Source organism: Telopea speciosissima, chromosome 3, assembly GCF_018873765.1.
Source record: "Telopea speciosissima isolate NSW1024214 ecotype Mountain lineage chromosome 3, Tspe_v1, whole genome shotgun sequence".
Taxonomy (NCBI): domain Eukaryota; kingdom Viridiplantae; phylum Streptophyta; class Magnoliopsida; order Proteales; family Proteaceae; genus Telopea; species Telopea speciosissima.
This window is the reverse complement of record NC_057918.1, coordinates 23,119,614-23,144,215: the sequence shown is the minus strand read 5'-3', so window position 1 is coordinate 23,144,215 and position 24,602 is coordinate 23,119,614. Positions and strand designations below refer to the sequence as shown.

General features: G+C 40.4%; 1 protein-coding gene across 1 annotated transcript; it reads right to left on the bottom strand.

Annotated features, from left to right (window-relative positions):
- On the bottom strand, positions 1–22,207 carry LOC122656618 (alkaline/neutral invertase CINV2). Its single transcript, XM_043851219.1, has 4 exons — positions 21,778–22,207; positions 21,268–21,699; positions 2,255–2,813; positions 1–506 (listed from the first exon to the last, which is right to left on the bottom strand). The coding sequence occupies exons 1-4, from the start codon at positions 22,159–22,161 to the stop codon at positions 211–213; spliced, it is 1,671 nt and encodes a 556-aa protein (XP_043707154.1). The 5' UTR covers positions 22,162–22,207; the 3' UTR covers positions 1–210.
- Between the last annotated feature and the right edge of the window lie 2,395 nt (positions 22,208–24,602).

The following is a 24,602-nucleotide window of genomic DNA, read 5'->3' as shown; positions in this document are numbered from 1 at the left end:
AAAAGCGCAGACATTAAAACAAAACTTTATTTGAAAAGCAAGATGTCTGGTACAGGAAACTATTGTACATAAAACCAGAGTATCAACCAGAGCCCTAAAATCAAAAAAACCTGCCAAAGAATACATGTTATAAATATAAAAAAAGAAGGGGAGAAAATAACAAGGCCTCACTTTTCCCCTTTTCTTGCCTTTGGTGTTTCATATGAGCTTTCAGCAAGTCCAAGATGCAGATCTCTTGATTACAGGCTTCATCTGCTTATCCTCCTCCAGTGAAATCATCCCCAAATGTGAAGGGTCTTCCAGCATCATCTTTGCAACCAGATATCCAGCGATTGACCATGTCTGAAACTTCCTTGCTTGCTTACCAATGTACCTCCCAAGCTTACCATCATAATACTCCGGCCAGCAATCTTTCAACAGCCGGCTCTCAGCAAGATCAATTGCCCGTCTTGCGATTTGCGGTCGCCCAGTCTTGATGCAAGCAGCCGTCAGAAGCCACAAAAGCACTGGCCAAAACAAAAACAAGAAGATAAGAAATACTGAATTGATGGGTTATGCAATTTGAATCCCCAACACCCCATCCCAAAAAAAAAAAAAAAACAGAGAATATAACACGAAGGATTAAAACATCACTGGCTAGCCAAGATGGTAAAACAGATGACCATGGTAGAGGGAATTGGAGATAAGAACTGGCAACGAGCCCCTGAGTGCTGTATACTAAACGTGTTCTCCATAGACCAGATGACTTGAATAGTGGGGTTGGGGACAATTTGCAGAAAGACCTGGCTAGCAGCCCCTATATCAACAAAATCCATCGCCCCCCTTTGGCAGGGATTTTATACTGTGTGCGCACATATGCATGCATGGAGGGGGGGAGAGGGACAGATTGATTGATTCTGGTGGGGGTACTGGGAAGTCATTTGCAAAATGATCAAAATAAGCCACCATATGATGATGCTGCTGAAAAGAGATGCATAAATATAAAGCATATACAAGTGCATGTTTGTGCATCTTTGTATTGAAGAGATAGTAGGAGAATGTTTGGCCTATTTTTGAGAGAAATTATTTTGGAATATTGGCTCTGATACCATTGAATAAACCCATGCAATCCCCAAGCTGCCAACATTGATCTTGCTCAGCCACTACTAGGTTTGAAGTACAGGATGGTCCAATAACCATTTGCTGGTATATTTCAAGAACTGGGGCTGTTTCTGGCTCTTTCAACATGCTTGGAGAGAGGAAATAAGATATGATAAAAGAATAAGCTTTTTTGACTCTGCCATTGTAATTGTAAGAAAGAATAGCAGGTTCAAGCTTTGACAGTATAACTGTTCAATGCAATATTCTCAGAAAGTGCATGATCCAAAACAACTCAATGTGCAACTAGGCTAGCAGTGAAAGCAAACATGATGCTCCATTTTCACAAACAGTTTAACTGGAGAAGAGCAACCTATCTAGTTCTAACTAAAAACATGGAGATGAAACATAGTTAACCCAGAGCTCATAATCCATGACAATCAAATTAAAATAATTTTTTGGGGTACTACTAGAAATTTCTGTGACATACTCAGAACTAAACCCATGAGGCATTAACTCAAATTCTTTACATATCTAAGAAGAGAGTAATCTTGACCACGCGGTCAAGGAACCATACAGCCATCAATGGCCATAAATATCTGCCCCCTATTTACAAATGGTTGAAATAACCTCCCCATCCCCTTTTGCGAGATACCCTATGGGCACCATCCGAACCCCTCAGTCAAGGGATTCTACCTTGACCATGGGTGAAGGAAAACTCGGTCCGATATTTAATCATCAGTACTTAACAAAGTCTGTGGATGGATTTCCATGGGCTTGTGATTCTTCCATATCCCGTTGTATACAGTTTTTAGAAGGTTAGACACTATTTATCCGTGGCAGAAATAATCTAGCATTTTCATCTCAAATGGAATGGCTACTGACTAATATCCATAAAATCCATCATTCCACCACATTAGATCAAATGCTTAAGATAGCCAAGATGGTAAGGGGATTGACATTTAGCCTATGTAGGAATGCACTAAAGTTTTAATGGCATGGGTAATTCCATGAGCAGGAATGCATACAGATGGGAGGATTGCAATTTCTAATGCCGAAAACGATCACTGAAGGTTAGCCCAATCTCAATGGTATTGCGTCTCAGCACTAAATCATACCAATATTGATTCCAAAAAAAAAAAAATACTATCAGAGAGTACTGAAAGACAGAACTAACCTGGCCAAGATCCACCATTGTGGTAACTCCATCTGGTATTCTTGGGGTCACAACCAGTTACGATTAGCCATTCATGGTTTTCTATTGTAGGATAACATATCTTTAGGGGCATTTCTCCCACAAGTTCCTCCCAACGTGATTCGATAAGATCCATAATAGCAATGGATTGCTCAGGAGTCGCAAGGGAGGAAAGAATAGCAACACAATTGCCTAAAACAAACCATCGGAAATCCATCCTTGCTGGGCTGACATTTCCAATAAAGTATCCACCACGGGTTGGCATAAAATCAAATACCCAATCTGGGATTGAATCAGGAATAACATTAAACTTGTTGACTGCTGTATGAGAATACTCTTCTGTTTTATAACGATATATGTTGTTAAGTTGCTGGAAGTCAAGCCAGAAGTAACTCCGCATGTGAAAACTCAAAGCATGCAAACGTTCCACGATTCTCTCTATAAACTCTTTTCCTTCATTATCTGGTTTCAGCATCGTTAAAGCACACCTCAATGCCATAAAGAAAAGTGCTTGAATTTCAATAGGATAACCGTAAACTCCCTGTAAAATGAGAACAGTGTCAATTTCCAACATCATTCCCAAAGTGAACATCGATCGATTAAAAGTTGCATGTTTTTCGTTATGAAGAATATGCAATAATAGTTAATTACTTAATTTAACATTTTCGGTAAATAATGTTGAACTAATACCAGCAGAAAAAACTATAGCTAAACTGATAACTTAGTTTCAAATGTTAGCCTCTCAATACTAGTTGTGCAGTCCTCCAAAGAATCCACATCCCCCTTCTCTCTCTCGTTGCCCCACTCCCCTACCCTCTCACACGCGAAAAAAAAAAGAGGTAGACCAGAGCGATGACAATTAAAGATCAATGATATCCATTGTTTGTTCCATTGTACTTCAATGAATATCAGTTTCTGCTAAGGTCAACTGAGTGGACCCCACAGTCACATGAATCGGTTTACATGACTCAAATAGCCAAAACATACACAATTAAAAAAAAAAAAAGGAGTGTGTGGGTATAGTCCCACATCGGGTGTGTGTGTGGTGTGTGTTGTGTATATCCGCCATTCCACGGCCTTAAAAGTCTGTTAACCTTTTGGGATTGGTGTGTGGTTTGTGTGATTACACTTTCATCAAAAATAAATAAAAAAATTGCAATGCAACCATAGTTGGAGGTGGAATTGGCTTTCCCTGACAATCATGTTGGGGGAAGAAGCTGAAACGAATCAAATCGAAGCCCATAACATCAAATCATAGAGTAGCAATTTGGACCATCTATCTTAAATCAAAGGACCAACTTTGAGTTCCAATCAGATCAAACGATTCTCTACAACCTAGACCTATAGCAGCAAAAATCTTAAGGCCAGAGTGAAGCATATTATAACCTGGGCAGTTAAGGAAGGACTGGCACACCCTTTATTGTTTGAGAGAAATCCAGCTCCAATCCAACAGCAGTTCTGTGACCTTCAGAATAGTGGGGAAAATTTCCATTTTCTTTTAGTAAATTATATTTTGAAGTATGATGTAGTTAAATTAAGCAGGGCAAGGATATTTCTTAACTACCCTTTATATCTCGATGGGTAGAAAATACAGCCCGGTGGCTATTTCCTCCCCTCTGAAATAAGATTATTTTTTGGGCTTCAGTGGGTTAAGAATTGGGAGCACACAACATAACAGATTAGAAATAGGTTGCATCCTCCTTTCTTAATTAATCAGCACATACGTTTTTTTTTGTGCAGCTCTAACTTGGTTAATACATTGAAAAAAATGGATACGGAAAAGTATAGTAGTCCAATAGTCTAACTGATCTGCCGTAGTAATTGCTATTCGTACAATAGTGGATCAGAGTATGCAAGTCAGCAAATATGAGAAAATAGAACATGGCAAGGTCCGCAACTAGCTTGAAAACCCCAACCAAGTCCATCTGAAAATTTAAGATTTGGTAAAGGCTAGAACTTTCTTTCCTATTACAGATTTGCAGAAACATAGGGATGTTTTCCAGAGAATTCAGCCAGATTGATTTTTTTATTTCAGAAATCATCTTCTAAGTTATAATGCCTGGGCCCTTGGGAGTATCAGAACAGTCTTAAACTCTTAATCCCTTCTCTTAATAGTTCTCTTAAACCAACATATTTCAATCACAAATAATGAAATTTAGTATTTGTCTATATATTTTAACAGAACATGTATTTAGTAAATTAGGGTATTTTGCAGACAAATTTCTAAATATTTTTATTGTCTGTGATGTTTTGTGCTGTTTTCTATGTTTTCAAACATTTATCATGTTAGAATAGGTTAGTTTTCTATTCTGTAATTTTTTCTTAATTTTGTTTTGCATATCAGATTAGATTTTACATGTAAGAGTATTTAAGACATTCTGCCCTCTTATTTTCATCTATTTTTTTTTTTTTGTTCCTATGCTGATATGATTAATCAGTAGGATCATGATAATTTAGGTTCACTTAATAGCGGCCTCGGCGCAACGGTAAGATTGTTCATTACAACCTGGGGGTCGTGGGTTCCAATCAGGAAACAGCCTCTCAGCGAAGCAAGGGTAAAGTCGTACATCTGCCCCTCCCCAGACCTTGCATTGGCTGGAGCTTCATGCACTGGATATGCCCTTTTATCATGATAGTTTAGGTTTTACTTAATTTTTAATAATTTTTATGTACTTTATTTGCATTGTAAGAAGATAAAGAAGACAAGGCAGGGGGGGCACAACAGAGGAGGAGACCAGAGACGGGTAACAATCGATGCGATCGTTTGCTGCCCAAAGCAATAGTTTCTGATGAGTTGTGTATTTTGGAATGCCAGGGGCGTTGGAAATAAGCCTACGATTAGGCGGCTGAAATCTTTGGTGAGTTTGCACAAGGTAGATATTGTTGCTGTTGCTGAACCAAAGGCTCAAGTGTCGAAAGTGCGGTATGTGCTTCGGAAGATCGGTCTGGATGAGGTACATGTGGCAGACAGGTTCTGGGTTTTTTGGAGGGCTTCTCTCAAAGTCAAGGTGGAAGAGGAACATGACCAGTTTATTACCTTTGAATGTGAATAGGCCAGCAGGGGGTCTTTCTTTGTTACTTAGCTATGGAGAGAAGGGTTTTGTGGGATCGGCTAGAGGCTTTCTCGGGAAGGGTCTGTCATCCTTGGGTGGTGGGGGGAGATTTTAATGCTGTGTTGGTACCTGATGAGAAGTTGGGGGGCAGGCCGGCGTGTTCGCAATCAATTGATGAGTTTGGGGCCTTTGTGAGTAGGGCTGGCCTGGTGGATGCGGGCTATGTTGGTAACATGTTTACTTGGTCTAATAATCAAGCTGGGGCAAGCAGGGTGCTGGCTAGACTCGATAGATTCCTTGTTAGTACTTCTTGGCTTAATGCTTTCCCCAGGAGCACTGTGACCCATTTTAATAGGACCTGCTCGGACCATGCGCCACTTGGGCTCTCCTTTGAGGTGGCTGGTTTGCATACATTCTCTGCTTTTAAATTTCAGCAAATGTGGCTTCAGCACCCCGGTTTCCAGGACTTTATTAGGGACCAGTGGGCCCGACCGGTAGTTGGCTCGCCTCTTTTTGTTCTATTTATGAAATTAAAGTTGCTTCGCGGGGCGCTTCGGAAATGGAATAAGGAGGTCTTTGGCAACATCCATCAGAAAGTCAGGGATGCAGAAGACAGTGTGAGTAGGGCAGAAGTTGTGTTTGACCAGCAGGCCACTGAGGAATCCAGGGGGGCGCTGGTGGCAGCTAAGGAACACCTACAGGAGATGCTGCTTCAGGAGGAGATATTATGGAAGCAAAAGTCCAGGGTCACTTGGTTAAAGGAGGGGGATCGCAACACCAAGTTTTTCCATTCTATGGTAAATGTACGCAGGAGGCAGGCCAGCATTCAGAGAATTAAAGGGGGAGATGGGGAGTGGATTGCTGCCCCGGAAGGGGTTCAGGCGGAGGCGGTGAGGCATTTTTCAGGAATCTTTACCTCGCAGGGCTGTTTGGTAGATGAGGATCTGCTGGCGGTGATCCCAAATGGTGTTTCTGAGGCGGATAATGCAGTGCTCCTTGGCTTGCCCTCTTTGGAGGTGGTGAAGGGGGCGGTGTTCGCATTGTCTTGTGACAGTGCACCGGGACCAGATGGCTTCTCGGGACATTTTTTTACAGCTTGCTGGGAGGTGGTGGGCAAGGATGTCGGGGCGGCGGTCCAAGATTTTTTTACTGGTGGAGAGTTACCCAGGAGCTTCACCTCCGCCAACCTGGTGCTCATTCCCAAGAAGGAGAATCCAGAGGTAATGGCTGATCTTCGCCCCATTAGTCTTTGCAATTTTGCTTATAAGATTATTGCCAAGATTTTTGCAACCAGGCTAGCAGGTGTCCTTCCTTCTATCATTGCGGAAGAGCAGGGGGCGTTTGTGCAGGGCAGCAACATTCATGATTCTATCTCCATCGTCCAAGAGATAGCCCAGGATATCAACAGAAGAACTAGGGGGGGCAATGTCATTCTAAAGCTTGACATGGCTAAGGCCTACGATCGGTTGGAATGGGGTTTCCTTTGGCAGGTGCTCTCCAAGTTTGGTTTCTGTGAAGCTTGGATCAGCTTAGTTAAGAAGATGGTGGTAAATTGTTGGTTCTCAACTGTGTTAGGGGGCAGGCAATACGGATATTTCAAGTCAACTAGAGGAGTGAGGCAAGGGGACCCTCTTTCTCCGGCCCTTTTCATTATTGCTGAGGAGGTTCTTAACAGGGGCATTAAAAATCTGTTCTGAGAAGGACATGCTTCTTTCTACAAGCTTTCGAGAGGCTGCCTAGGGGTTTCTCATTGCTTGTTTGCAGATGACACAATTATATTCTCCAAGGCGTTGAAGGGATCCCTAAAGCAGATCATGGGGTTTCTTAGGAGATACGAAGGATTCTCAGGTCAGCTTGTAAATAGGCAGAAGAGCTGTTTTGTTTTGAGTGGTTTGGCATCCCCGGCCAAGGCCCGCCTGGTAGGCAAAATCACAGGTTTCACAAGGAAGGCGCTCCCAATCACTTATTTGGGTGCACCGCTCCACTCGGGAAGGTTGAAAATTTGCCTATTTGATAGGTTGATTGATAAGATTGGAAGCAAAGTAGCAGGCTGGCAAGGAAGACTGCTGTCCACAAGAGGTAGGATCACTCTGTTAAAGCATGTGCTGTCTTCGATCCCTATACATGTCCTGGCTACGCTGTCGCCACCTAAAGTGGTCACTCGGCGGATTTACGGTGTTTTTGCTGATTTCCTTTGGGGAAGCTCGGAATGGGGGAAGAGAAGCTCGGAATGGGGGAAGAGAAGGCACTGGGTTGGTTGGCAGAAGGTTTGCAGGCTGCTAGAGGAAGGTGGTTTGGGGATTAGATTGCTGAAGGATGTAGGCCTTTCACTCAGGCTTAAAGGACTGTGGAGAGTCCTAACGAACCGGTCACTTTGGAGTGCTTTCTTTAAGGCAAGGTTCTTTAAAAACCAGCATATAACTCTGTCAGAGGTGGCTAGGACTGGGTCTAGGTCTTGACGGAACACTTTGGAGCGCAAAGATATACTATTGCACAATTCCAGATGGTTACTAGGAGCCGGTGACATTTACTTTTGGCTAGATAACTGGACGGGTTTTGGCCCGCTCATTGACACCGTGGATAATGGGCTTGTGGTTGATTTGGAGCTGCGGGTGAAGGAGGCCATTGGGGAGGAGGGGTTCTGGAGGCAGGAGGTGCTGGACAGTATAGACACTGATGCCATTAGAGATAGCATCTCGTCAAGTGCTTTCTTCCTATCAGACAGAGAGGATGTGTTAGTCTGGACGCTCTCAAGCAATGGTCTGTTCTCTACCAAGGCGGTTTGGCAGGAGGTGCGGGGTGGGGCAGCAACAGTGCCATATGCAAAGTGGATTTGGAATCAAACACTCCAAGTGAGAGTGGGTTTCTTCTCTTGGCAGCTGTTGAATGGGAGGTTACCAACTGATGACTCATTGATGTCATTAGGCATCCCGCTGGCATCCAAATGTGTTTGTTGTGGGAGGCCTAGAAGGGAGACCACCGACCATTCCCTCATCACAGGAGGCACGGCGACTAGGGTGTGGGGCTACTTCTCAAGTTTGTTCAACATAGCCGTGCCCCCTACCCAGGATGCAAGGAGCAGGGTTTTGCATTGGCAGGGCTTGGCGAGCGGCCATTGTCTTAGTGCCTATGTTACAGGGATTCTGCCATCTTTGGTCATCTGGGAGCTGTGGAAGGAAAGGAACAATAGGAGACATGGGGAGAAGAAGAGGACAGCTAGCAGCATTATAGAATGTATTAAAACCTGGGTGAGGGAGCTTCACTACCCGCCCAAGGTAGGCACTCGGGGTTCTGTCAGAGATGGCCTCCTTTTACAGTGTCTTGGCTTGATGCCAACGGTCCCCAGGCGGAAGCGACCTATTCCGGTGTACTGGTGCCCCCCGTTTTTCTCAGTTAAGCTGAATGTGGATGGCGCCTGTCGGGGAAACCCTGGCCTGGGCGGTGGGGGAGGGATCATCAGGAACCGGCAAGGGGAGGTTCTGACTGCTTTCTCCAACTTTTATGGCCCTTGCACTAATTCCATGGCGGAGTTAAGGGCGTTGAGGGATGGGTTAAAGGTGTGCCAGGAGATGGGTCTTTTGGACGTGGTGGTCAATTGTGATTCTGAGGCTACTGTCAAAGTAGTTAATTTGAAGAAGTGTAGTTTGTGGAGAGGATGGTACCTTTTCAAGGAGATTCAAGACTAAATGGTTGAAACAAGGGCCTGTGTTGCCTTCGCCTTTCGGGAAAGCAATAGAGCGGCGGATTGGTTGGCCAATCATTCTTGTGATACTGAGGCTTCGACCAAGTTTCAGCCTGGTTGCATCCCTTTGGGGCCGCTGCAGGCCATTCTATGTGAAGACAAGGCTGGTCTTCCAGTTCTTCGGAGTTAAAGGTCGACTTTAGTTCTCATGTAAGGGAGGGTTAGACTTTTCGAGTGGTGAGTACTCTTATTGTCGTGGGCTGGGGTAAGGCAGAATGTCCCCCCCTGTATTCTTTATTATTTTATTTGATTTAATAAAAGGTTAGGGGCCAGCCCGGGTCCCAGGTAATATTCGGGTTAAAAACAAAAAAGAAAAAAAAAAGAATAGGACTATTAGGGGCATTTTAGTTTTTAGAGCATTAGACATATCCACGAATTTTTGAAATGTTGAACAAGGAACTCCACTTGTTCAAGTTGGAAAACTGAAAGTTTGGCAAGATAAATTCAATAACAGCATCAGAAACAGCAAAGTAGCAGGAAGCAAGCATAGATGATAGTTGTTACCAAAAAAGAAAGAAGATAATGAAGAACCATCTTTCTTTTCTATTATAATTATTTAAACGGAAAAAGAATGCAGCATGGTCGCATAGCCCCTGCGCCCAGAGACATGAGCGTGCAAATTACCACCCCCGCCCCTTGTGCAATAAAAAATCCACAATTAATTTATATGCCCCTGCGCATACTCTCATTGGCCCCCATGCTGGTGCAGGGGCTACACGACCAGGCAGCAATCACTTGCCCAAACTTTAATTTTGATAACTGTAGCAAAACACACTTTAAGAATACCAGAACCGAGAAGAGAATAAGAAGAGATGAAAAGAAGATGGGAAGAGAAGAGAACTGTCATATATGATTGTCTCCCTCATAAGGCTTGTATTTATAATCTGAAATTACAATGGAAAGGGGAACTCCTATTCAGATTAGGAATTCCTAATCATGATAGGATTCCAAGTTACAACAGGAAAATAACAATAAAATTAAGACTAATGATTCAAAGTAAAACTAGGACTAGCAACTAGGACTCATAACTCAAATTAGAACTAGGAGTATATAATCCTAAACACAAAAACCAAATCTGTCACATGAACAGTACTTCACCCCCCCCCTCTCAAGCTAGGGCATACAAATCACCTAGACCCAGCTTGGAACAACTTCGACGGAAAGTAAGTCCAAACAGTGCCTTTGTAAACATATCACCAAGTTGATTGGTAGTAGAAACAAAAGGAGTAACAATCAACTCCTTCAGAACAGCATCCCAAACAAAGTGACAGTCAACCTCAATGTACTTTGTCCTCTCATGAAAAACAGGATTACTTGCAATATAGATGGCGGCTTGATTATCACAAAACATTTGCATAGGCAGATTAATGGAAACCCTAATTCCTGGAGTAAGGATTTGACCCACATCAACTCAGCAATAGTATGTGCCATCACTCAATATTTGGCTTCAGCACTGGATCAAGCAACGGTGGTTTGTTTCTTGCTTTTCCAGGTAACCAAGTTTCCATCCACAAAGGTACAATAACCAGAAGTAGACCGTCTATCACCATCAGCATCAGAGAACCCAACCAGATTAGCATTCCAATTAGGTCGATAAATAAGACCTAACTAGGAGCACTCTTCAGATAGTGCAACACATGACAGGCAGCATCCCAATGAATTTTCTTTGGACACTGCATAAATTGACTAATAACCCCAACAGCAAAGGATATATCCGGGCGAGTAACTGTAAGATAAATAAGTTTACCAACCACTCTTCTATATCGATGAACATCTGAAAAATCCTCACCCTCATCGGATCCAACTTTCTGATGAGGATCCATAGGAGTATTTGTTGGTTTGGAAGTAAGCATTCCAGTGTCAGTCAGAAGGTCAAGGACATATTTCCTCTGAGACAAGCTACTACCTTTCTTGCTTCTCAAAACCTCAATACCAAGAAAATACTTGAGAGCACCCAAGTCTTTTATTTGAAAATGCTGATGAAGCTATGCTTTAACTTGGGCAATAACAGAAGCATCATTACCAGATATAATAATGTCATCCACATAGACGACCATCACTACCACCTTAGAATCCTGATGGCGAACAAAAACAGAATGGTCAGAGTAACACTATGAGAATCCTACCTTAGTAACAATGGAGCTGAACTTATCAAACCATGCTCGTGGAGATTGTTTCAACCCATAAATTGCTTTGCGAAGCTTGCAAACTTTAGTAGAAGACTCCCCCTGAGCAACATACCCTGGAGGTTGCTCCATATAAACCTCCTCTTGAAGATCACCATAGAGAAATGCATTTTTTATATCCATTTGATATAGGAGCCAATCAAAATTAACAGCTAAAGAAATAAGGATCTGAACAGAGTTCAGACGAGCAACTGGAGAAAAAGTCTCAAAGTAATCCACACCATAGGTTTGAGTATAGCCTTTAGCAACCAGGCGGGCCTTCAGTCGTTCAACAGAACCATTCGGATTGTATTTGATAGTATAAACCCACCAACACTTAACAAGATCTTTCCCAACAAGTAGTGAAACCAGAGTCCAGGTATTGTGAAATAACAAGGCATCCATCTCGGTGTCCATGGCAGACTTTCAACCAGGATGAGAGAATGCCTCATGGTGGGTGTGAGGAATAAATTTAGTAGATAATGCGGAAACAAGTGGGTGAAAGTGAGAAGGAAGATGAGAAATGGTTACATAATGCTGAATGGGATAAACCGGTTTTTTAGTGCAAGAACGAGTACCTTTGCTAAAAGCAATGGGTAAGTCGATGGAGCCATCAGCATCGAAGGCAGATTGAGTATCAGGCTGAGCGGCATCCGCTGTATCACTAAGAAGCTGTGTGGCATCCGCTATATCACTAGGTAGGACTGGAATTGTAGGAACAGGATCTGTGGGTAATGTAGTAGGAGTGAGTATAGGTGGCTGAACCGTGGGAGCAGGTATAGATATAGTGGTGGAAGGTAATGTTGGTGAACAACGTCGACAACGGTGATAGACTTGAATTGGTGAAGCAACAGAAATAGGAACAGGTATGGGTGGACCTAAAGGATCTTCTTTGTTCACTATAGATGATACAATGGAAGAAGGAAAATAGGGAGTATGTTAAAAATATGTGACGTCTGCACTAATAAATTTTTTGTTGGAAATGGGATCAAAACATTTATATCCTTTATAAGTATGAGAATAACCAAGAAAAAGGCATTTAACAGACCGTGGAGAGAGTTTATCAATGGTGGGATGGAGAATGTGAACGAAACACACACAACCAAAAACAAGTGGTGGAGTGGAAAACAAAGGAAGATCAGGATGAAGAATAGAAAAGGGAATTTTATTTTGTAAAACGGAAGAAGGCATACGATTAATAAGATAACAGGCTGTAAGAACGACATTACACTAAAAACGTTTGGGGACATTCATGCGGATCACAATAGAACGGGCAACTTCGAGTAAGTGCCGATTTGTGCGTTCGGCCACCCCATTTTGTTGTGGAGTGTACGAGTAGCTAGTTTGATGAATAATACCATGAGTGAGGCAAAAATCAGAAATCGCAGATTGGGGGGTTAAAAGCATTAACTGAACAAAAAATTTGAATGGATTTGGTAAATTGAGTTTTAATTTCTTGATAACAATTTTTAAATACAGTAAGAAATTGAGTCTGATCCTTTAACAAATAAACCCAAGTGGAGCGAGAACAATCATCCACAAAACTAGCAAAGTAAGAAAATCCTAACTTATTACGAACACAACACGGACCCCAAATATCAGAATGAACTAAAGAGCACAATGAAGAACTTCTAGGTAAAGTACGAGCAGGAAAAGACGAGTGATGATGTTTGCCTAGTTCACAAGCCTCACATTCAAGGTGAGATGTGGACTTGCAACTAGGGACCATTAATTGAAGTTTAGGTAAGGATGGGTGACCAAGGCATAGATGTCATTGCATGGGAGAAGGTATGGTAGTAGATGTAGCAGCAATGGAAGGTCCGGTGCCATCCAAGTAATATAGTTCATCGTGCTCAAGCCCTTCACCAATCTTCTTCCTTGTCTGAAGGTCCTGAAAAACCCAATAAGAAGGATAAAAGGTTACAGAACAATTAAGGGATTTAGTAAGCTGACTAGTAGAAACAAGGTTTAAGGGTAATTTAAGAACATGAAGGATGATGTTGGAGAAACAGTTCCATGACCAGTTATCTTAGTAGATGATCCATCAGCAAGAATAACATTGGAGGAGGTTTGAACGGAATTTATAGAAGAAAATAAGCTTGACTTACCAGTCACGTGACATGAAGCACCTGAATCAATAAACCAAGAAGTAGAAGGGAAAAATACAGCATTACCTCTATAGGCTAGAGTGGCAGTAGAGGGAAGAGGCAAATGTAACTTCAAGTTGTTGGAGGCGTTTGACTAGTTGGTTGTAACCCTCACGAGACACAGAAGATGAAGTTGATGAACTTTGGTTCATGTGACTGTTAGGTTTCTCAGTAGTAGTGTCAATGGTGGCAGTATTAGCTAGTTCATTCGTCCAATCAGGTTTTCCATGCTTTGCCCAACAAGTCTCAACAGTATGATTAGGTTTTCCATAATAAGTGCATTGGCAGGCAGATTTGTCAACATATTGAGTACCTGTACCTCGTCCATTAGATCCACGGCCACGGTCTCTAAATTGGCCACGACCACCGCCCCGTCCACAATTGGCAACAAAGGCTGAGTTGTCTTTGGGACTGTCAGGTTTGGACGGATTAGCCAGACGGTTAATAAAAGAAAAAACTTCATTAAAAGAAGGAACCTTCTCTTCAATGAGTAGCTGACTTTTCACAGACTGGTAGTCAGGGTGTAGTCCAGCAAGAAACTTCGCAACATGGAACTCAGCTCTTTGTTGCTTTACTGATCAAGATTAGTGGTCAAAGGCTGATGCATTTGTAATTCTTCAACCATGCCCTTATAACTGGCAAAATACTCATTTAAGGTTTTATCTCCTTGTTGAAAGCTAAATAATTTCTCGTAGAGATCATACATACGGGAGATGTTCCTTTCTTGAGAGAAGCTTTCACGTAAGTCATTCCAGACATCCTTAGCAAGGGAGTGAAACATAACATTCGAGGCAATAGCAGGCTCAACACTGTTCCATAGCCATATCTTGACAATAGAGTTTTTGCGCATCCACTCCTCATGAACTGTGAATGTGGTAGGATCTTTAGGATCACGATCAGGTGTGGATCATCTATAATGTATTTCAGTTTGCCCTTGGCATGTATGTAAGCTTGAACTGCTTGGGCCCATAATAAATAATTTGAAACCCCTGAGAGTTTGATAGTGGTAATCTGTACTTGAACATTATCCGTTGGTGGTTTGGGATCAGTCATAGATGTAATTTATCAAGTCCAAGTAGTAACAGTAGCAGCAACCAATCGGCAGTAGTAGTAGCAGTAACAAGTGGGTCTCACTTAGAACCAGATTAGGGTTTGATAACCCAAAAGCAGTAGCAGTAACCAATCGGCAAAAATAGGGTATGTAAACCCAAGGTGGCAGTAGGGAATTGCAGCAGAAATAAGAACCAGCAGAATAAGGGTTGAAAGAAACCCAATAATAGCAGTAGTCAATCAACAACAGTAGGATTTGAAAACCTAAGAGTTACAGAGATAGGATGTAAATAAGTCTGTAAAATTTTGTACCTGAAAATAGATGTGATGGATCGATTGGAGTAAATAAAAGGCTTCACTATGAAACAGAACAGGAGATAAAAAAAAAGGGCCTCACTTTAGATTGCAAGCAGCAGCAAAACTCCAGAAGTGATTGTAAGCAGCAGCACAACCGAAAGTAGTAGAAGAACTCAGAAGAAGGCAGAAGATATCTTCAAGTAAGTAATATAAACTAAAAACTCCAGTCAATCCTTTGCTTCAGGTATGAAGTAGCAGTGGAACCCTAGTTTTCTCTTGAAAACTTCATCTAGGGTGTAATTCTCAGAATATGCAGCTTAGGGTGCTGCACCCTTTAAAGAAAATTGATTATTTAGAAGACTCTCAAACCAATGTCGCAGATTACAGACAACCTAATGGTTGTGCTCTGATACCATGTAGCAAAACACACTTGAAGAATACCATAACCGAGAAGAAAAGAAGAAGATGGGAAGAGAAGAGAACTGTCAGATATGACTGTTTCCCTCATAAGGCTTGTATTTATAATCTGAAATTACAATGAAAAGGGGAACTCCTATTCAGATTAGGAATTCCTAATCATGATAGGATTCCAAGTTACAATAGGAAAATAACAATAAAACTAAGACTAATAATTCAAAGTAAAACTAGGACTAGCAACTAGGACCCATAACTCAAATTAGAACTAGGAGTTTATAATCCTAAACACAAAAACCAAATCACTGTTTACGTCACTGTTCACGTGAACAATACTTCAACAATAACAAATCAACATTAGCCCAACCCCACCCCAGCTCCATTTTATAATACTACTTAACCCTAATAAAAGCAAACTTCCAAAAGTAACAGTGAAATAATCATTACCATAACAGAAATACCCCATGTATCAGCACAAAGTCCTCTTAATAAACATAATAAATCACAGAGAACAAAATACATTGCATAAGTACATTATGGTTCTCAATGTCCTTATGGTATAGCCCTGCCTTCCCATTCTCCATTTTCTACACTGCATTATCCCATGGACAAAAAAACCCTATCCAATTCACCAGTAGAATATTAAACAGTGAGAAACTTGTTGTTAAAAAATTATTTATCCACCCGTGTCCCCCTTTGGATAGTCCACCGTGTTAGAGCTCCCATATGATATACATATTGTTTCCTCCCTTTCCTACAAGGTCGGCCTTTTAGAGGAAGAGGTTCCAACATGGTATCAGAGCAAACAGGAGTCACGGTATCGAGTCCCCCTGGGAACAGGCAGGTGTTAAAAAAATATTTATCCATCTGTATCCCCCTTTGGATAATCCGCCGTGTTAGAGCTCCTGTATGATATACATATTGTTTCCTCCCTTTCCTACAAGGTCGGTCTTTTAGAGGAAGCGGTTCCAACACCTGTGCATCACAAGAGTGATCAACCTCATTCCTATAAGTGAACAGAATGGCATACACACCACAGATCCCAATTTTAACTTAAGGATGACTGGTTTCACAAGATAAGGAGAGATATGGGGTTATTGATGCGACCACCGGATTCCAAAACCCAATTTAGGGTTGCTATGGCCCACCCAAGTGAATAAAATTCCAAATATAAGTAGTGGTGGTTCCATAAATTTCAAGACAAATTAAACCCTTAAGAGTAAGGTAACAGAATCGGACAAACCAGGAATTTATCTAAAGAGAAGAAGGAAATTCTGGAATTTAATGTATAAAGAACGTCCAAGTGCACGAGGCTCCCACTACTGCAGGGTCTAGGAGGGGCAAATGTACCCAGCCTTATCCCCACTTTGCAGAGAGGCTGTTTCCATGTTTTCAAACCCACAACCTGATGGTTGCAATAACGCAACTTAACTGTTGTGCCAAGGCTCGCAAGAATAATGATTGTTATATAACTTCCTGAAATCAGGCCCTTATGTATAATAAGAAGAATTCTTTCTTCTTCTTCAACCTCTAGACCTTACCAACAACACGGTAGAACCAGGTCAGGTTCAAGTATAAGAACTCACTCATACAGTCATACAGTTCCAATAGGGCTGAAATTACAGCAGTAGGTCAGAAACTCATCGAACTACCATCTAAGCAGTAATCAACCGAACATTTGATCAAACATCAGGATAAAACTCTCTGAAATCACCCATAGCGGTAAACTCAATAACAGCTCTGTTTGCAGGTATGTTTCTCAGCACTATGCTATTCTTTGGGACCCAAACTGTGCAGGATTAGTTGCCCCTAGGGATATAACTAACACATGAAATTTCAGGCAGAAAAGAGAAGAACTGATAGAGTTTGACTCAATCCTTTTGGATTGTTAGTTATGCTAGTTGCAAGAATAAAGAGGTGATGAAAAAATTAACAGCAAGAAGGAAGGATCATGGAAGAATAGCAAGGGTGGAAAGAACTCAAAGAAGCAACGAAAAGGGAAACCAGAGAGACTCACCTATTGGGAAAGGGATCTGATTCAAGCCGAGAGAGAGAGAAAAGAAGAGAGAAGAACAGCACACGATACATGCATATAAATAGAAACATAGAACTTCTTACAAACTACTAAATAGACTCTTCTCAGACTAGGAAACAACTCAAACGAATCACCATATCCAACCCTATAAAATTCCACAAAAATTAAAATGTGAATTACAAGAATAAACCAAGGTAAATAAATGTGAACTTCCCCTAATTAACCATTGTGTAACTGCATCAGTTATACAAGCACATGACAACCACATCACTGAATGGCCCTGATGTAAAGCTCTGCATCATACAGCAGTGATAGAATACAAGAAACATTTTGCCGTGGCCAACCAAGAATTATACTGAAATGCATAACATGGTAAATCATCATAATGATTGCAAAGAAAAAATCTGCATTGACCACCATAAAGGTTCCTCATCACATCAAGGATAACGGCTAAAGATTATTGGATCAAGGTTATCATGCTAGACTAAAATCCAAGGCTATGCCAAATCTCCTCACTTACTATAAGAAAATTCATGCGGCAGTTAGGATCAAGGTTTAAGGTTTCAGTTTCGAGCCTGGTTTCGACCAGGCTGGAAACTGAAATATTTCGTGAAACCACGAAATTTCGGTCGAAAACAGGAAGGTTTCTGTTGCTGGTTTCGATTGATGGTTTTGAAGCCCAAATGGCCAAATTAATTCCCGAAACTTGTAGAAAACCCCTAGTTTAGGCTCTTTAGACATAGTGGAACCCTTAGATTGTTTAAAACAAAAAACCCAAAATGGTAGTTTGACTTTGGACCCTAGGTTGGTAGTGTACGTTGTATGATGCTATATACACAAAATTTAGTACTAGAACACACTATTCAATTAAAACAACTAAAATATACTCTAGGAATGAATAAACATACAATTAGAAACTATTTCATACAACAGCAACAACTCAGCCTTATCCCAACTAAATGAGGTCGGCTACATGGATCCTTGCCCTCCAATCAGCTCGATTCGAGGTCATACTTGATACAAAATTAGAAACAATTTCATAAATATCAAATATTATATAAATGGTTCATTACAAGATTTGGGACTAATTTCGCCAAGAATCACAAAAACTGAGATTTTCTAGGAAGATTCCCTCTTTGGAGTCAAAAATACCAAAACGATATGCAAAAATTTGAAACATGGTCAAAATGCCAATTGAAACCATGCATTTAATACAAAGGGTTTTGACCAAAACATGGTCGAAAATTCGCCGAAACTGCGAAATTTCGACCAAAACATGGTAAGACCCGGGTATTGCACCTGGTTTCTTTTTTACCGAAATTTCGAACATTAGTTAGGATACCTTCAGTGTTTTTAGAGATGGTCAAGGAAAGGAGAAATAAATTCTGACACATGCTAAAATCATCAGTAATAATCAAGAATGAGGAGATCTCTGCAATGGTAAGTGCAATTATATTATTATAATGATTTGTCCTAGTTAAATAAGTAACAAAAGGTCCAAAAATAAAATGTTTGGAACGGAGAAGAAACTTTGCTTAAACTAGGAAGGTAATAAAATATATCTAGAAATCTAGCCTAAGCAATACCTAACCACCAACGATAGGGACACTCCCCCTATCGTGGTTTAACAATATAGTTTCATACGGAAGCCATGAAAAAAATAATTGCAAGAAACAAGCCAGAAAACCCTTAGAAGCCAATTGCAAAAAGATTAAGTTTGCATCATACAGCTCTAGCAAGTTACCAAATGAGTTATCACTTGTTTGAAGATTTGTACATACCTAGGGGGAGCAATGAATCAGGTCAGTGATTGATACTAACATCAATTTGAACCTGACCCAAACTGCAAATAGCTGGGGCAAGAGACAGACCAAGTTGGATAGGGGGAGGAGATAATGGGGAGATGCTCAATGAGAAAGGAAATAGCAGAAATATAGTCTATAAATAATGGAATCCCTTAGTATAGGCCATAATTTGGTTCAATCTGAGTTGTAACCACACTTGTCATATGCAAGACTCGTATCAGGCCATAATTAGACAAAACAGGTTTCTCACCTGAGAGAAACGTCTATGTGAGCTCTAGGGATACCCTTAACCGTGATCCAAACTGTAAACATTAAAAAAAATTTAATCCGTCAGAGAGTATATATTTTTGAATCTATGGTTTTAAGAAGTCTACAAGGTTGCTACCCCCACACCTGATAAAGAGCAAGCACATGACAAAAAGAAGACAAATCATAGCGATACGATAAATGCACAAGGGCGAAGCCTAACTTGAATGTCACTTGTATGGTAGTATAACAGGAAAGATTCCCATATCTAGAAAAAACAATGGACCCATCTCTCTAGGGAGTATGTTAGAGATGATAATATACATTTCCCAAACAAGATCTAAGATACCAATTACACCTGGAACTGAATAATGCTCAATCAATAATTGATAGAATACTAGTGCAACAATGATTGGATAATTTATACCATCATGATGATACATCCTGAATCCAGATCATGTCTGACAAAGAAAGAAGCTAGCGAATATGTGACTCCAACAAGAAAAATGAATTTTAATATAAGTATTAGGCTCTCTTTCAAAGATATGTAGTAAAGCATGCATAATAAAGAGTACTTATCAAATATCTATGTATATAAATATAAATATATATATATATATATATATATATATATATATATATACACTCCCTCCATCCCACAAAGATAGTCCTATTTGAGGTTTTTTCACTGTCCCAAAATGTTTGTCCATTTTAAAAATCAAGATATGAAGTTTTGTTGGATTCCCCCCTAATGCCCCCATTTAATCATCCACACATTTATTGTATTTACTTTTCATAATTGTTTCCCTCTTTTACTTAAGTCAGACTAATACTCTCAGGTGATGACACATGTCCTTTTTGCTTCCATAAATGCCCCTCCCCACCTCTAAATGGCAGTTGATGGGACGTGTCATCACCTGAGCGTATGTGCAGCATGCACGTACGTGCAGGCAATCCAGATTCGTTGGAAACAGGGAATGAATTAGTGGGTGATTAATACATTAAAACAACCTCCTTAAAATGTGGGGGGGGGTTTTTTCAAACAAGACGGTTTTTTTGGGACAGAGGGAGTATAATATTCAGTGACCACATAAGTGAGAAATATTATTGAGAACAACAAATATGACCGATTTTCAGTACTGAATGCATATGCTGAAATCCTAACACAGGTAGATAGACAAATGTAAAAACCTAGATTCAGGTTAAGCATAAGCATATGTTGAAAACCTAACACATGTAGATAGATGCACATAAATGTGAAAACCTAGATTCAGATTCCTTTCTATTTTTAACACAGACTGCTATGTTGATTTAGTGTACCAATCAATTTGCCAAAAAAAAAAAAATCAATCACTTGCAAAATGCTTCCGCACCAACAGAAAGCAGATGAGAGACAGTATAAAAGGGGAGGGGGGGGGGGGAACATAAACATGTAATCAGTAGATATGAATGAGGTCACCCCTTAGGCATTTTCATTCAATCAAAACTATGGGCTCCTTCAAATAAGTACCTTTCTTAAATAAACTAAAGCATTCACAAGGATGGAATGTAATTATACTGCATATCATCTCAGCACAACCCACAACCCTCAAAGAAGTACCTTTTTTTTTTCTTTTTGTTTGAATAAGCAAGATCTAGTGAAAGAATAGAGTAGCGTACAACAACAACAACAAAAGGGCATCAACCCAACAACCAAGACTAAAACGGAATACAGCAAGGAAGACAACGAGGGAAAACACAGCGCATCCCACAACCTCAGAGGATAATATTCACCAAACACATTTCTTTTTTTGCTTTCATATTTATTCAAAAGAAATTCTTGTTCTACTGGATTAATTTAAGTGAGATTAAAGTTGATCCCATCCGAGTATGCATATTCCATTTAATTATCACTTCAACAGCTTCTGATCATGTTTAGAAATAGTATGTATCATCAGATTAGATGTGCCTGAGCCAGCAAGCAATAACCCAAATAATATAATTCTGCACTTTAAATTGGGAAGAGGGGGAAAGAATGAGCGAGAAGAAAAGATAAACTTACCATTCTTCTATCAATCATACAACACCCATCTGCACAAAGCAGGGTGGGAAACGTGTCAAATCCCTCTGACAGACACAGAGTCAGGATAAGCCTCATTCCTCTTTGGCACTCAGGTGTTTCTGCCAGAGATAAATCCCCAGTAGACTTCGTGTAGGCACGAAGCAAAATAATCCACCAGAATCCAGAGTCAACAGGAGCAACTCTTCCAATGGCACTCTCGCCAAAATCTGCAACTATGGTATCTTTTTTCCTCGTAGCATCATGAAGCACTTTGAAACTAGCCGGCAATACACCTTCCCCAAGCTTGAAACGGTCTACTTTTTTTTCCCAACCTTGAAGATGCAGAGTCTTCAACAGAAAATTCTTAACGATATCAGGCTCACCATTCATTAGAAAAGCCAGAGCACTTGGCACAAAGTCTCTCAGGAACACCTGCATATAAATTCTAAAGTCTTCAAGAAAAGCAGAAACATATATGCAAAACAAAGCATTTTTAGATTAAACCCGAACCTGGTCATAGTTCAGAGCTTCCTCTGAGTGATCAAGAGCGGCGATCGTTCCCACCGGTTGACCCCTGAATAACACTATAGAGCGTCTGAGAGCTTCCCAGGCTTCGGCCACCATTGGATGAGGCTCGAAAGAGTTCCGAGCAGACGACGCTGGTGTGTCCAGAACGGAGCGTCCACCAGGTGAGTACATGGTCTCAAAGTTGTCAATGCTTCCTCGGTTGAGACCGATTGAGAGCTCGCTCAGAGACCTCTCGTCGAAGGATCTCTGCCTCTCGATGTTCAGCCTCGGCCTGTCGAGAAGCCGAGAGAGATCATAATCATCAAGCTCCGACAGAGAGCAATGTGAATCCACATTCCTGAGGCCCATCCCTCGAGTCCCTTCCATAACTCCCGACCTTTCTGAAGCAGATATATGGATTGCAATTTAGAAGATTGGATTAGAAATGCAAGACATCTCGAACAACTAGAACCTTTAGAACAGAGATTACAATATTTGTATGAAACTTTCTAATTTCGTTACAATATTTCCAAAACGAAAATTTCTTAATTTATCTAAAACGATACAATTAATAAACAGATAAGGTACATTATCGAATCGGGAACATTTACTCAACTAGAAAACCTTAAACGGAACACAAAAACTGCGAAACTTAATACGATTAACAGATCACAGACCAAGATCCGCGCGAAAGTTACAATAAAAATAAATAAACAAGAGAAGGAGATAAAAAGCTCACAAAAATAAAAAATCCCTGCATTCTAAAGAACAACTCCACAAAAACCTTAAAAAAGTCAGATCTTCCATGGTTTCAAAAGAAAACAAGGAAAACGAAGTCAAGTAACTACAGGTTCGGGAAATTTTCAGGGAGAAGCCAACCTTGGAGTGCTCAGATGGAGGAAAAGTAGCAGGTCCAACTGAAAAAAATTGTTGTATTACGGCAAAAGTCGCCGGAAAATTGAACGTTGAAGGAAACAGGGAGGAAGAAGAAGAAGAGGAGGAAAAAAGACCTTGGTTGCTGGAGCTCATTCATATATAGACTTTTGTCAAAGACACAGGCATTGGGAGAGAATCCGTTGATGGGTTCTACCGTTCTCACCTTGTTAGAGAATTACGGGCAATAGCCGGTCAGAGCACGAAGCAATTACCTATCGTCGACATACTACAAACTCTCTCTCTCTCTCTCTCTCTCTCTCTCTCTAAAGACCAAAATCCAAATTGTCTGGTTTGAAACATTTTTCTTGCTTGAGTTAAACTTACTTTTGCCCCTTACAGCCAGCCATCAGGATTGTATTCCTTTATCCTTGATAATCCTTAGTGGGTGAAAATGGATCGGGTCGAACTGTACCCATGACAGAATTAGGTTCGCCAAAGCCAAAGTATACCATGCTCGGAACCCGATCCAATCTGAACAGGCACCTAAGTATGCTGACGTGGACTTGAGATTAGCTTGATGAGTGATTTGTTTATAGGTTGTTGGTTGGTATAGTTAGAATTTAAAACTTGCAAGTACATATAACTGTATAAGTAAGGGTGTCAATATGGGTTTGGAACCGGGAACCTTCCCAAAACCCTCCCACTAAAACCCAGAATCGATCTGTCTCATAACTAAATGGAATGGTTCTAGGAGCTAGTTTTGGAATCGATTATTAAATGGGACAGGATGGTTCTGAGACAGGTTTTTCAACGGGTTCAGAACTGAAAACCCAATAAGGAATCGATTAGAATTGAAACTGCTAGAACCTATTTAACATGCCTAAATTACTTATTTATGAATAGTTAATACTTAATAGTTATAACTAGGGATGTAAACTGATCGAATTCGGTCAGATAGTGGCATTATCATATTCGTATCCGATTATATTCGGACGGATTCGGATAATATCTTATCGGTTTTCGGACGGATTCGGATAGTGAGTTTTTGAATACAGGTTCTCCTAAATGGATATGAATACGGATTGAATATGATTTTTCGACTATCCGTTGACATATTTACCCTTTTTATGATGAGGGTTAGGTAGACTTGAGAGTTCAGTAACTACCATTTCTTCATGGTCTACTCTTCTTAGTCTTTTATTCTCTTACGTTTTACACTTTTGATTTTCTAATAGATATGTAATTCCATGTATCACATTGCATAAAACAATATATATAAACCAATAGCAAATCTAGAAAAAGAATCACATTATCTTAACTTATAAATTTATAAATTATAAAAATAAGATAACAAAATCCAATAAGGTAACTTAAAAGCATAGACAAACACAGAGTTATATTTCAGATATTTTATTACCATCGGATTGCTAAACGAATCGGATAATAATCGATCGGATAGGGGGGTTATCATATTTGTATCCGATTAGCTTCGGACGGATTCAGATTCTCCTAAACGGATACCAACGCGGATCGAATACGGATTTACGAATATCCACTTACATCCCTAGTTATAACTAATATAATAGATATTGTAATTATAAAGAAACACCAAGTGTTATCAATTATTTTGGGTTTAGTTGAGTATTTGTATTATTGAGAATTGATGTTTGATTATTTTATGCTTAGGAATATATTCGAGTATTTGTATTATTTGTATGCTTGAGAAATTTATTTGTATACTTAAGAATTCTGTAATATTTGATTGTTTGAGATTTTAAGTGCTTAGAACCGTTAAGGAACCGAAATTGGACTGGATCCTAATTTTGGGACCATTCAATAAACGCGACGGTTTTGAGATTGACCTCATTGGGACCGGAACCGGGAAGGAACCATCCCATTTGACACCCTTAAATATAAGGGTGTCAAAACCCAGCCCAAACCAACAAGACCGA

Excerpts from the sequence above, each read along its gene's own strand:
- LOC122656618 (XM_043851219.1), bottom strand. The coding sequence starts at position 22,161 with ATGGAAGGGACTCGAGGGATGGGCCTCAGGAATGTGGATTCACATTGC. Across the intron at positions 21,700-21,777 it reads AAGCTCTGAACTATGACCAG|GTGTTCCTGAGAGACTTTGT; the intron begins GTTCGGGTTTAA and ends ATTTATATGCAG. Across the intron at positions 507-2,254 it reads CAATGGTGGATCTTGGCCAG|TGCTTTTGTGGCTTCTGACG; the intron begins GTTAGTTCTGTC and ends TGTTTTGGCCAG.